The sequence below is a fragment of the Scleropages formosus genome, chromosome 1, assembly GCF_900964775.1.
Source record: "Scleropages formosus chromosome 1, fSclFor1.1, whole genome shotgun sequence".
In the NCBI taxonomy this organism is placed as follows: domain Eukaryota; kingdom Metazoa; phylum Chordata; class Actinopteri; order Osteoglossiformes; family Osteoglossidae; genus Scleropages; species Scleropages formosus.
The window spans coordinates 45483315-45497085 of record NC_041806.1 but is presented as its reverse complement, the minus strand read 5'-3'; the positions used below and the strand labels follow the sequence as shown (position 1 = coordinate 45497085).

The 13771-nt window shown below is 45.0% G+C and overlaps 1 protein-coding gene across 3 annotated transcripts in view; it reads right to left on the bottom strand.

Annotated features, from left to right (window-relative positions):
* The window catches only part of fam184ab (family with sequence similarity 184 member Ab), a 73369-nt gene that overhangs the window by 820 nt on the left and 58778 nt on the right, over nucleotides 1-13771 (bottom strand). The window contains exons 13-17 of one of the 3 annotated variants that reach the window (XM_018742540.2): nucleotides 10218-10402; nucleotides 8526-8672; nucleotides 5548-5665; nucleotides 4407-4511; nucleotides 3386-3594 (exon numbers count right to left, since the gene is read on the bottom strand). In XM_018742540.2, coding sequence (XP_018598056.2) covers nucleotides 3386-3594; nucleotides 4407-4511; nucleotides 5548-5665; nucleotides 8526-8672; nucleotides 10218-10402 — 764 coding nt within the window. Of the gene's footprint in view, nucleotides 1-3385; nucleotides 4159-4406; nucleotides 4512-5547; nucleotides 5666-8525; nucleotides 8673-10217; nucleotides 10403-13771 lie in introns of those variants that run through there. The other 2 variants (XM_018742541.2, XM_018742542.2) reach the window with 2 other exon arrangements.

Genomic DNA, 13771 nt, shown 5'->3' with positions numbered 1-13771 from the left:
ACTGTTTGCTTTCTACAAATGAAATAAAATGAATGAGGTAATGACTATTCTTTATGTGGTATAAGCAGGTTTTACAGTGAAAAGTCAGGTGTACGATCAAGGTGTGTGGTAATCTGGAGGACGGGCTTCTCCATCTGTTTGCCCCTCTAGTGCTGGATGGGACAACGGGGATAGCAGATAACAGTCAGCAAAACTCCAGCAAGATGTACATTCACATGCGTAAATATAAGTTCAGGGTTGTCGAATAATACCAGGAGTGGCCTTTACCACATACTCCAAGCAAAGTACCTATCCTGGATGGCTTAATCATCCAGGTGTTCGAATGTAAACTGTAAGCCATGTAAGTTGCCTTTGACAAAAGCTGTATTGCAGACCTCATTGTGACAATGGTTGTTGATGCTAATGTTTAGTTTATTCTTATGGAGAGAGAGTACTAGGTTTTGTCCCACAAAGCTTTATTGGTATATACAGTATATAAATCTCCTGCAATTACTATGAATACTTACGATCATATATAACTGCAATCTACAAATAAAATACCTTCTTTAGTCATATGCTTTAAATGAAATAGACATTTCACATTTTGTTTCATCTGACTTTGTATTTTTTCTAAAAGTTCAGTTTATTAACATTTAAAACACATGATGTCATTAATCTTCGACAAATGGCTTCACTGAGCATCTGATTATCAACGTATTTATTTCTTTTTATCTGTTGGCTTTCCTTTTTGGAAGGATCCCGAGGGAGAACACACTCTCGTTTATATAAATGCATGGGAGAATCTATTAAAATCTTAAATGAGAAGTGTGTGTTCTTTTTATTGCATCTTTCTAAAAAGGCCCTGTTATATCCCATGGGAGAGGATGGGAGAAGAATAATTAGGACTGCAGCTAGAATGAATTTTCTCCTTGTAGTATTTCTTTTAAGGACTTTAGCAGAATCCTTGTGGTTCTTCTCAAAGCTGCATGATACTTCGAACTGACATTCATTAGTAATTTTATTTATATTGTTGTATTATGTTAAGGTTACTTTAGTGATTTTGAGCATTTAATTTCTACAACATTAATTACATTCAGCCCTTATATAATGGGCTCTTGTACAATAAAAACTGACAGCAGATTATGAAAATATGTATGCTTTATAAATAAGACTTATGATTCAGAACAATGGAATTTCTACCTGTTATGCAATTATTTTACTTCTATAATGGGTAAAAAAAAGAATGGCTCTTTGTGCTGAAGAAACCCTTTGCACTTATGTTCTAGCCAGTTGTAGGTTTTTGAAATGAACAATTCAGTCCCAGTGCAACACAGTGGCTGCTTTGCTTTTAGTTTACCATACAAGCTGTTTCAAAACAGTCCAATGATGACCAGAACAGCGAAGACAACAAAAAAGGTTAATAAAAGAAAGCCAATTGCCTTTATTTAGTTATTTCAGACAGTGGTTTTTAGAGAGAGGAAAAAAAAAAAAAAAAAAAGTATCTTAAAAACCAGCTGCTTTTTGAAATAACACATGAAGAAAGGCAACTGGCATTCTTATATAAACTCTTCATCTACATGTTGTGGAAGGCAAATGACAGAACAACAGGAAAAAAAATGCCATTTTACTGAATCACAGGCCCGTTCTATTAAAATAGAAAATACTTTCATAAGCCATCGTAGCAGTTTTTCATTTGTGTGGGACCCTAACATCTGCCGGCTGAGAGAATTGAATCTGATCACCGAAGGCCAGATTGATTTTTAGATGTACTCATATTCAGCCTTCATCTCTGCCAAAAGCCCTCTCACGTCTTGTTTATATGCTCATGTCTTTCAGTCTGCACAATGTGCTCAGATGAAGTTTATTTGAATGTCTTCCCCACTTACTCATGCAGAGAAGCTTGGAATAAAGCAAACATTTCTTCAAAGTTATTTTTCCACTCATTAAATCACAGTTACATATACTTTAGGTGTTTACGCAACTGCAAAGGGCAACGGATTTAACTGTTCCAAGAAGACGGTATGCATAAGATTTATTATATAGTCCCAACAAGCCAATCATTGAGGAAAAAGCTGTTCATAAAAGTTTGAATAAGGAATATGCTACAATGAGAATGTACAAGGCAGTGGCTCCTGGGGGCCCTGGAAAGAAAAGTGCATCATCTCTAATATTTAATACTACACAGTGCTCCCCTCTCCCCCAGTCTTTCTGGGGGCACAGAGGGGGTTGTGTATGCTGTGTTGCCTGCATTTGACATGCCGAAAGGAGAGTCCCATCACGATAGAGGGCTGCCCCCGCACGACTTGCTCCAACCCAGCATGCAGAGTGGCAAAATGGCCAGCCCTGCCCACACTCCACAGGTACCTCCCCTTCGAGCACAAGCATTATGGCGGGGATGCATGCACAAGCAACGGCAATGAAACACACCTGGAGGCAGACATTATGGAGCACTACAAATCAAGACAACATGAGCAAAGCAGCGTCAAGGCACAGGCCAACAGTTTATTGACTGAATAGAAAAAAGGTCCTGGAGAGTGTGGCACATGTGGTCAGCTGGGTCCAGGGCATGCGTGTTAGTGAGTCTCTCATTCCAAACATGGTATCATTCAAAATAGGTAGTACAGTGCACTTTGCAGAGCAATGACAATGGATTGTCTCAATGGTCACAACGTAAAGGATCCAAAAGGAATGGAGGAGGAGAAAAAAAAAAAAAAAACACGCAACAACTAGAGCTACAAACACAGCATAATGTAAAGCAAGCCATGTACCTAAAGGACAGGACAGGACAGATTCAGGACCAAACGGGAACAGAACCAGCATGCAAACCGCACAAGTGCATTGACAGCAACCCATGTTACCATTTGCATTCCAACGCCATTTTCAAAGCACATGTATGGAGCATTTTGTGTAGAAAAACTGCAATATCCCTTTCCCCCCCCCGTCTTATAAACTGACAAAAGTGCTTCTGACACATGACAAGTAAAGATGGAGGAATGAAAACAGTCGTAAAAGTTTCTGTGCTCCCCAACTTCCAGTCTCCCAGGACTCAATTAAAGCTCGAAAAAAGCGCAGGTCCAATCGGGGGGGAGGGGGGGATTATCCTTGGATGAACCCGCAGCTGGGACCATGAAAATTGATTAATTTCTTATGTTAATTGCTGTCTCAAAACAGGGCAGCTCTAACTGTGACAGCTCTGACACTAAGGGGTGCACAAGAAAATGAAGCAAGCATATCCGTGCGCATCTGTGAAGGAACCGAACCGAAAAAGGGATACTACAACTGCTTCTACAGGACATGGAGGAAACATCGCTACGGCATGGTCGAACCCGAGGCTTGTAGGGTGAATGTGCCGGTCCCCGGTCCTGCCGTGTGCGGACGGTAGCGCCAGCGGCGAGGTGCGGCTCACCTCATGAATTTCTTGGGCTCGGTCGGAGGGGTCGGTGGGGGCAGAGGTTTGCTAGGGTTGAGCTCAAGCTGGTGAATGGGGGAGTTTGGGATGGGCTCTAGGCGGCTGGGCGGCGGGGGGGGCCCGCTCCCCGTGCCCCCGGCTTCCAAAGCCCTGAGATTTGGAGAACTGCTGAATCTGTTTGCTGATTTGTCATTCTTTCGCTTTTGCTATATGAAAGAACACAAACAAAACAGCGGATTGGGAAAAAAATTCTCTTTCGATCCTATCTAGCTGTATAATTTTTAAAAGATATGTCTGGATAAATGCTTCCAGAAGTTTAGCCTTGCACCACTCAACCATGGATATGACAGTTGCTCCCAGCTACTGAAGTTATAATAAATGAGAACAAGAGGAAATGCATCAAATCAAGAGGCTACTGAAATTTTCCACGGCAACAAAGAATGGCTTGGAAAGCAAAGTAGATTCTGGATGTCTGAACAGGTATATAACAGAGACACACACGGACAGAGGTTTACGCAGAAACAAAAAGGTAGATGTATGAGGGTGTACATGAATAGGTGTTAACGTGTTGCTCATGCAGGGTGATGGCTCCTGCAAGAACTGGCTCGCTGTTGTGACGCAGGAACGGGGCCACTCAATCCCACAATGCAGCGGGAGGCCACCAAGCTGATGTGCAGAGCTTATGATCTCCCCTCGGGCCGTGGCTGAATTTCAGCGCCCGCCACACGATGCCGTGTGCCAGCTCTGAGATCTCTGCTCCGGCCCTGCAGCTGCGATTAGGTTTCACGTTACGCAAGGACCTCTGTCAGCAACTTCACATTTCCATCTAAATAAAAGCATACTTATTAATTCAATTAGAATGGAAGCCTTTGGTTTGAACACTTAAGGGTGATTTGCAACTGCTGTACTGTGCATATGGTGTATGAATGGCATGTATGATGTGTGGCATGCCGATGAAGAGCACAGCACTCACCTAAGGCTGGCATGGTATGAGGATGTGTGACAGTGGGCAGCTTACCTTAATGAGAGGGTTAATCACTCCAACATTGGGGCTGGCATTGAACACCTTGTTGAAGTTGGTCTCTCGATTCACCAGCTCCAGCTGGTAAAACTTCTTATCATCCTTTCAATAGAAGAGGAGACAATTACAACACTTCCTGCCTTCCTGTATTTATTATAGGGGCTGAACCATGCTGAAAGTAGTCTAACGTACACTGGCTGCTCAACGCAAACAATGTAGGTCTGTTTAATATTCTTATTAAGTTCAAGTACATCAAATGTAAATAAAAATGTCATTTGACATTGAATTAAGATGGTCCCAAACTCTGGTTTTGTGGGTGCACTTTATTACCATCTTTCGGAATGTGTTCCGACCACTATTGACAGAAATGTTAGAAAATAGATAAGTGAAGAAAATGAACTTAAAAATAAATAAATAAATAAACTAGAAAATGTTTGCGTCTTCAAAAATTTGTTCATACGTTTGTAAGGGGGAGCCAGAGTATAGCGAAATGTACCATGTCTGTATGAAATGTCAAAGATGCTATAAAATCGGGAACGTAAGCCCGCTTTCTGGAATTTCCCCAGGAGAAAAGAATTAAATACGGCAGTGCATTTCAGATGATCTGTTCCACACCTCACGCACCTCCTCTGGGTCCCTGAGCACAGATCGTTTCTACAGTAAACTGAAAATACATTCCTGAGACGCTGATGCACCTTCTGTTTTTCACATCAGCGTGTTGTCATGGCTACTACAAAATCCTTCTGGAGGTACATCAAGTGAGGGAGGGAAGGGACCCCTCCTTTGAAATGAAACGTAAAGTGGGGCCACAAGGGGCCTCGACATTCCCTATGCTACTTCCAGAAAAAAAAATCTTCTCTTTTTCTCTTTGTGTATTTTGCTGACGCATTTACGTCTGTTCGTGAAATGTCTCCACGTCATGAGCCCCCCGAGGTGAAGACAAGCCCATTTACACTGTTGAGTTGTCAAGAAATGTCCCAGGGGGGAATATTTCGTGGGAACAAAATTTTCATCACTTCACGTTGTTGTGAATATCAGATCTGTTATGTTTTAAAGTCATTTAATAAAAATGCAAAGGAAACATGAATAAATGTTTGACTCAGTTTGATGATTCACATTGACTCTCTTGAACACTTACCACCAACTTCTTGACCAAGGATTCCCTTTCAGCTACCATTTCCTTGAGCTCAGCGATGACCTGCAGGTCTTCGGGTCGACTCTCCCGGTTCCTGAACTTCTCCTCTGTGGCCTCCAACCTGTGGGGGGAGGGTGGCCAGGGAGCGGGGAGTTGTAGAGACAGCAGTCAAGATGAGGGCATACTGCGGAAGTTCAGGCCCTGAGGAACCATCAAAACCTTGGAAACCCTGTGCATCAGGTCATGGGAGACAGCCTTAGACAACATTTCCTTTGGCTCGCTGGCACTTTTAGGGTCCAACTAAATCGATCCCCCTTCTGCCACCATGGAGTTTCGAGTCCACGCTGAGGACAGAAGATCTATGACCCTGTAAGTATTGTGTCCTACATTTCACTTTCCCATTAAAGCAAAGCCAAGAGGAACTTCCTAACAGTGCTGGCAACATATAATCTCATCGTAAATCCACTCCGAAAGACCTTCTCAAACAAAGGACACTTCAATTATGCATTATTCCAGGCGTCTACAGGACAGAGATATTGACTGAAGCCGCTTTTAAAAGGGGAACTTCCCTACTTAGTGCGACAAAGGGAGACTAGTACTCCAGCTGGAATGAAGTAAGGACAGTTTAAACGCTAAAAACCCAGGAAAGGTCCATACTGTTGCACTATCATCGAGGTTCCATTGAAGCCTGGTACTGATCGTGAGCAGTGCTGTAACACACTGTAGCTGAGGGTTTACAAAATGAGAACAGTCAATGTTCTGTCTATCGACACACCATGAAGACCATCATATTTACTCGTTTAGCTGACACTTTTCTCCAGAGTGACTTACTATGTTAAGTTACCTTAAATTATCCACCCATTTATACAGCTGGGTAGTTTTTACTGTAACAATTTAGGCTAAATACCTTGCTCCAAGGTACTGTAGCTGGAAGTGAGATTCCAACTTGTAAGTTCTGGGTCTGAAAGCAGCAGTTCTAACTACTATAATCCCAGCAGCCTCCATTTGTTTGCCTTTAACGAACGAAAATGCACTTTTCGGCTACAATAATTCTCTGTTCTCATCTCCCAGCTGTCGATGATGACGAAAGTAAACACAAAACAAGCGGAGAGCCTGAAAACAGGAGGTAAAATGCGGTCAGACTTGGGATGTGATGCTGCCAACAGGGATGTTTGAATATGTGAGCAGTTGCCCAGAAATAAAACTTTCATGAAGTTTTAATGGCAGGAATTTTAGCAGTGGGAGGAGATTAATTCTAGGGCCACTGCATGCAATCGTGATTAATTGGGGTGGGGAACGGGGGCTATCACGAATACAGTGTCATGTTAAATTTTGTTAAAAGGCAATAAACCCGTCCCCAGCAGGGGAAAGGACGATCCACCGGCTCACTGATGACAACTGTGGTGCCACTGGCTGCTGAGCGGAGATGGGAGTGAAAATCACCTGTTTACACCAAGAGAACTGTACTGCCACAAGTCCTGGGAGATTCATCCATACCATGGTTACGCGGACAAAGTGAGATTATTTAAATTTGGACTGTATTCGTCTCATCAATCCAGTCATCTTCGGGGAAAAAAAAAAAATTCCCACCGTTAGCCAGAATGTAATTAGATGAAATTGGGGAGCGTAAAATGAATCGTCCGCTGCTCCATTCCCATTTTGATGAATGAAAGAGGCTAATTATGCGTGTCAGCACACTTCGAGAACAGCTGGGGAGCGTGGGACTGCGCTGCTGTTGCTAATGGTGCAACGGAGCATCCCATAGGTGGCGTGAAAGCCGTGAAAGAGGGAAGGGCGGGTGCAGTTACTCTGTGCGAGTGTAGATGGCGCTCTCATTCAAGCAGCCGTAAACTGGGTCACCCCCTGACAGTAAGAGAAGCGGTCTCAGTGCTCCAGCCGGGGCTGAGGCTTGTGGGTCTATTACATGTAACGTGTGCCCATGCGCTCACCCCCCCTATAAACACACACACTTTAAAAAAGTGATGTAATAATAAATCAGCGCTCTCGCTTACGCTGTTCTGCTTTTGGGCACCACTCCATCGGATGAATCTCGGTCAGATTCCATTACACTTTTTTCTGCAGAACAATTCGGATGTTTTCGTCCGGTTTGCACATTTTGTTCCCTCGACCCCGTTTGGAGCAGTCGGTCACTCTCGGCAGGTACCAGGCAGACGGACCCCTACTCTCTACACGCTCACGCACTCAAACCCTCATGCATTCATAAGGTGTAAGTCTGAAGAGGGCTGAAGGAATGGGAACACAATACCCCTCCCCCGAGCACAGAAGAGCCACTCCATCACCAGCGGGGTCGATGTGGCACGACGACTTAATGAGGGAAGGCTGGGTGGGCAGGACACAGGGGAATCGGGGTGACGAGACAGGACTCTATGCTGGAGGTCGCTGTTCCTCTAGGGGCTGCTCTCCCTGGCTATGTCATGTCCCAAAATGGCCCAGGCTTTCTCCAGCTGAGCAGAAACCATTCTCTTTCTCATCTTCTTCTCAGTTACTGTTCCCTCCGTTTCCTACTCTCCTCTCTCTCTTTTCTCTTTCGTTTCCCAGTTACCGTGCTCTGGTTTCCCGCACTTATTTCCCTCCCTTTCCCAGTTATTGCTCTCTCTCCATCCATTGCACCCTTGATTTATGTTCACATCACTCCTTTCTCCCTCAGTCAGACACAGACTGAATACAGACACATCACGGTACCAATCAAAAGTGAGTACACTTGCTGGAAACTAGTTTTGAATCATTTGGTTCACAAGTTTGAGCAGGAATCCTCTGCTCCCAGCTATTCTGCACTAGTTCCCAGAGAGGTGTTAACACTTGCGAGTCACCTCCCTTTCCCTCTTCCGCCCAGTTTGTCCCATATGAGAATCGGCCAAGTTATCCAGGTGTACTCAAACTTTTGACTGCAAATGTACACACACACACACACACACACACACACACACACACACACACACACAGACAAAACATAAACATACAGGATCTGCAGCGCGGAGATCTTGTCCTTCAGCAGCTCCTGGGCCTTGTTGAAGTCCGACAGCATGTTCTGCGCCTCGCGGTTGTGGACGGCGTTCATCTCGGCCATCTCCCTCTCGTGTTTCTTTGTCAGGTCCTGCTCGTGGGCCCTGGACACACAGTTTCAAAGATCCAAAGGGGCATCTTTTAATAGGGATCCCAGGCCCCAAACGCAAACATGCATTTAGTGTGTGAGTGATAGAGAGAGTGTGTTCCACTGATGTATGGATGAGTGACCCAGTGTAAGTTTGCATGTTCTCGTGTCTGGATGGGTTTCATCCAGGTGCTCTGGTTTCCTCCCACAGTCCAAAGACATGCTGTTCACCCATAGTGTGTAAGTGACAGAGAGAGTGTGTTCCACTGATGTATGGATGAGTGACCCAGTGTAAGTAGTGTATCTAGCAGTGTAAGTCATCGCGGTGAATAAGGTATGTGGGCTGATAACACTACACAGAGTTCATTGGAAGTCGCTTTGGAGAAAAGTGTCTGCTAAATAAATAAATGTAATGTAATACTGGTGAGCATGACTTTACAAAATAACTGAGAAAACAAGTAAGATTTTTTCAAACGATTTTTTACCCATCTTTCTTTTTGTCCTAATACAGTAGCCCTTTCCAAGACAGACATCTATAATTGATGTGGCTCTCTGGGGGGGATATCACTGCCTCCCATAAGTGAAAACACTTTTCTCTATTTATTTATTGATTTTTTTTGTCAGCGCAGACAGTAGCTGCTTTACTTACTCCTTCGCTGCTGCTCATCTCTCACCAAAACTGCCATTGCCACAGAAACACACCCGTCCTCAAGATCTGAGTGGGGGGGGGGGGGACAAGCCGGACGACACCGGCAGCTAAGCATGGCGAGCAGAGAAAAGCTTTTCCAGTGTTTTCTCCTGGGAACCTTTATCTGATATTTTTATCTGGGGCTGCGGTATTTTGAAGTATGTTGAATAATTGGAAGGGAAACATTCACTGCGAGAGGGTTTGAAGCCTAGCCTTCAGCAGGGAACTTCAATGCAGTTAACTTTTTTAAAAAATAAAAGCATCTCTAATTCAACAAACATCACCTGTAATTCTAATAAGGGGCTGCCATACAATCCTCTGCCTGCATTACTTATTAATACCGGACTCTGAAATATTGATATCGGTTTCAGAAAAAAGCGATGACGGATTATATGTAGGCCTGCACCCGTGCTGAAGCAGTCTCGCATTTCCATTAATATTCCACAGAAACAGCTGCAATACATAAAACGTTGATGGGCAGAAATCATTAAAGAGAAGGGAAAGAGTATTAAATATACATATTCAAAATCCTTTGCAAAATTGGAAAACACTGTCTCTCGCTCCCTTTCAAATTATCTGGCTTATGACTTCTTTCCTTATTCCCTTAGCTCTTCACGTAAGTCGAATTAACATTCCTCTGTTCTTCTTTCTTCTGCATATTTCTGATCAAAGGGTCAACGCGAGTCCCGGACGACCGCCAAAAGACACACTCACTCACAACTCTCCTGGCGGGTGAAATAAAAATGAGAAAGAATCGAGCAGCGGACATTAGAATGAAAACGGTACGGACAAACAAAGTCACTTGACCCGTAGCTGACCGATCTCAACCGTGCGCCCGGGCCTCAAGGCCACGTCCCGGTCGAGCCCACTGACCTGATCTGCTGGTTGGCCTCGCTGCGGATCTTGAGCACCTCCTTCCCCTTGAGCTCCAGCTCTTTGGTAAGTGTGCTAATGTTCTCGTTGAGCGTGTGGATCTCGTGGTCCAGGTCCGCGATGTGGTTCTTCCTGCGGGTCACCTCCTCTTGCAGGTCGGCGATGCGGCCCAGCAGCTCTCGTTCCTTTTGGGAGACGCGCGCAACACAAACACGGGTGAACCGAGGACCTTCTGCAGTGACCTGCCAACAGCACAAACCTTATCTATGCAAAGAATGCTGACGTGACCAAACGCTCAGCACCTCGCTATCTCTACTTTGCTGGGTCTTATAACATTGAACTAGGGGCTTTTAATATTGATGATGACCTCGCATTTTGTGCCTTTCCCCACATTCCTGTACTTTTTAGCCTGCCTGACTCACCGGTTCTGGACACACCTTGTATCAATAAAGAAAGCGCCGAGTCTACTGCCTTGTTAAAGCGCGGAAACAGATTAACACGGAAATGCATTAAGAGGAGGCGTTCGACCCACGCAGCACCAGCCGTTTCCCTTCCAAAACGGCGCGGTGTGCACGGACTATAGAAAGCGTGACAGCCGAACATTAGACGCACCGTAAAGAACACAGAGACCACTTAAGAACGGATCGTGCTGATGTTTCGACTGCAGTTCTCAGCTCAGGCCACATTTACACGCAGTTTAAACATATTCCGGGATTTAGGAGTCACATATCAGTAGCCGTGCGGTACCAGTCTTTGGGAACTGCGGCAAAAGAGCTGGGAAGAAAGTTTGGGACGCGCCTTGCGGGAAGCTAAGCAAGTGTACTCAAACTTTTGACTGGCGCTGCATGTATGGACACCCAACACAGGACATGAACAGTCCACCTGAAGGTGTCCGGTACAACAGTACGTAAGTGAGTACGGAGACATATCTCCGAAATTCAGCCGGAACAGCTGCCCAAGCCAGACACAATTCCTGGGACGGAAAGGATTATTTGAAATGGTAACGGGGAACTCTAGAGGACACTGGTTTTTGTCATGTTTCATTCTGCTCAATTATCTTCACGGCCGAACTGGAAACGGCTAGTGCGGCGGACGACGGTCACGGGATCGGGGCATGAAGCAGTCAGCGACCGAGAGGGTGACTCGGAGACCCATTGCGCGCGGCGGTGCTTAAGGCAAGGACGTCACAGTGAGCGGGAAATCGCCCCCTGCTGACGCCCCTCTGCCAGCCAATCAGGCCCCCCAGCTGTACTTGTCTCGCTGCCACGGCTCATCCGGCCGTGCCGGCGATCCTGATGCAAACGTGTCGTGATGGTTGCCTTCGCTTCTCTTCCCGATGTAAAGGAGCAACTTCTTTCATACCTAACCCCCACATTGCGACGTGGAAATTAAAACCACCTACGGAACTGCGCACACAAGAACAGGAAAACAGATAAAGCTCGCAATAAAGTTTACTTTACCCCGACACGCACTGCACGACTATATTGCATTTTCTTAAATTGTGTGTTAATTTTGCATAACTTGTTCCAGGGATCATTTTCCAGTCCGATAGCCGCGACTTTTGTCTGCGTGTCTCGCTTTTATGGCCGATATTTAACAACACCCGCTGAGTACAATCAAGCAAGCTGCGTGTCTTATAAAGTTAATGGCTCCCGAGTAATCAGATCGCCATCTCATGCCCACGACAATTTTGGTAAACATGCTTTCGAGCAGCGTGATCATCAGCCTTTACCTTCATTCAAACCTGCAACACGTCTTTTCAGAGAAACACAAAGCATCAGCCCACGGTAGAATGATACTGCTGTTTTAAAGTACCCTGAATTTAAGATCTCGTGTTTGCGTCGGGAGACGTGTGCGCTGGGAAATTCAATGAACCATTTAGAATTTACTCCGTAAGGACGGCTTCTTTACGGTTTGTGAAGAGAAGGAGGAGGTGAAAGGCCAAAGATGATGTTGGCCCATTAACTATCATTATCTAGGAGAAGAAACTGCATTCCTTAACCTAGATCCTTGAGATATGGTCTGCAGTAAAACCAGAAGATATCAAGAGTGATGGAGACCAACCTGTGAAATCAGCTGATGTCCAAAGGGACACACACTGACAGCCATGAATCATGATACACTGCTGTTCTTGATAACAGACCTGTTGCAACACTGGACAAAGAGACAGATTGACCTTAACATCTAACGTGTCAAATGTCAATGTGTTCTCATGTGCCTCTTGTACTCTCGCTCCTTTGGCTCTCAGTACTTGCCTGTATCAGGTTCAAGGCTCTGGTTACGGCCTACAAGACCACTACAGGATCAGCACCCTGATACCTCCAGGACCTGATCGTCGCCTACACTACAATAGGAATAATATGCTCCTTCAGTGCTGGATGCTTGCTTGTCCCACTCATGAGTCAAGAATCAAAAGTCCAGTGGTTCTTGGTTTTGATCCCAATGTGGAATGAACTACATCTGTCCCTCACAACTGTCAAACCCTCTGAGTGTTCAAGCAGGGTCTTAAAACATCTCTTTCAGACTCATGCTTCTCCTGATCTCCCAATACCTACATAAATATGCACAAACTATCTGCTATGATTATCGCACATGCACACACACACACACACACACACACACAATATCTACAACTGCTTGTTTCGAGCGGGGTCGCGGCAAACCGGAGCCTAACCCGGCAACACAGGGCGCAAGGTACATACCCTGGATGGGACGCCAGTCCGCCGCAAGGCACCCCAAGCAGGACTCGAACCCCAGACCCACCACAGAGCAGGCCGTAGCCAAACCCACCGCGCCCCCTTTATGGTAATCACGGTATTTCCTATCTGACTGCTTCAGTATTGTGTATCAAAATGGTGTATCAAACCAAAAAGCTCTGCTTTGATTATTTTGTTTCTGCATCTAAAGCTCTTCATCTGTTGTTGAATAGACGGTTGTTTTCGCTGACTTTTCTGCCAAATAAATAAGTGCAAATGTAAATTCCAGGAGTCCACTCATCTCCCATTTTCTGCTGTAGCAAGTAACACAGAGAACTTGGACTTACATTTATTCATTGAGCTGAAGCTTTGTTCTAAAGCAATTTACAGCGCTACACTATCTACAGCTATGTACCCATTTACACAGCTGGGTGATTCTTACTGGAGCAATTCAGGGTAAGTACCTTGCTCAAGGGTACTACAGCAGCAGGTGGGAGTCAAACCTGCAACTTCCGAGTCCAAAGGCCGAAGCTCTATCCACTAGATTACCTGCTACCTGACTTGAAACCAGTAACACGGTGGATTCGTAACCTGCACTTAAAACTTAAGGTTGCTGGTTTGAGTCTCTACTAAGGTGGAGAGGTGATATAGAGAGGTAACTTTCTGCTAGGTACCTGACATCACAAAAATATTCAACTGTGTGAAGAGGCATAGAATTTGAAAATCGCTCTTGATACACGTGTCCAAAGTAAAATGATGATAAATATTGCCGAGCTTGCTCTGTAAAAGCACACACAGCTGCTCAACAGAAGTCAGTCCGGCTCCCACTAGGATAAAGGTTGCACTGGGGCAACGCAA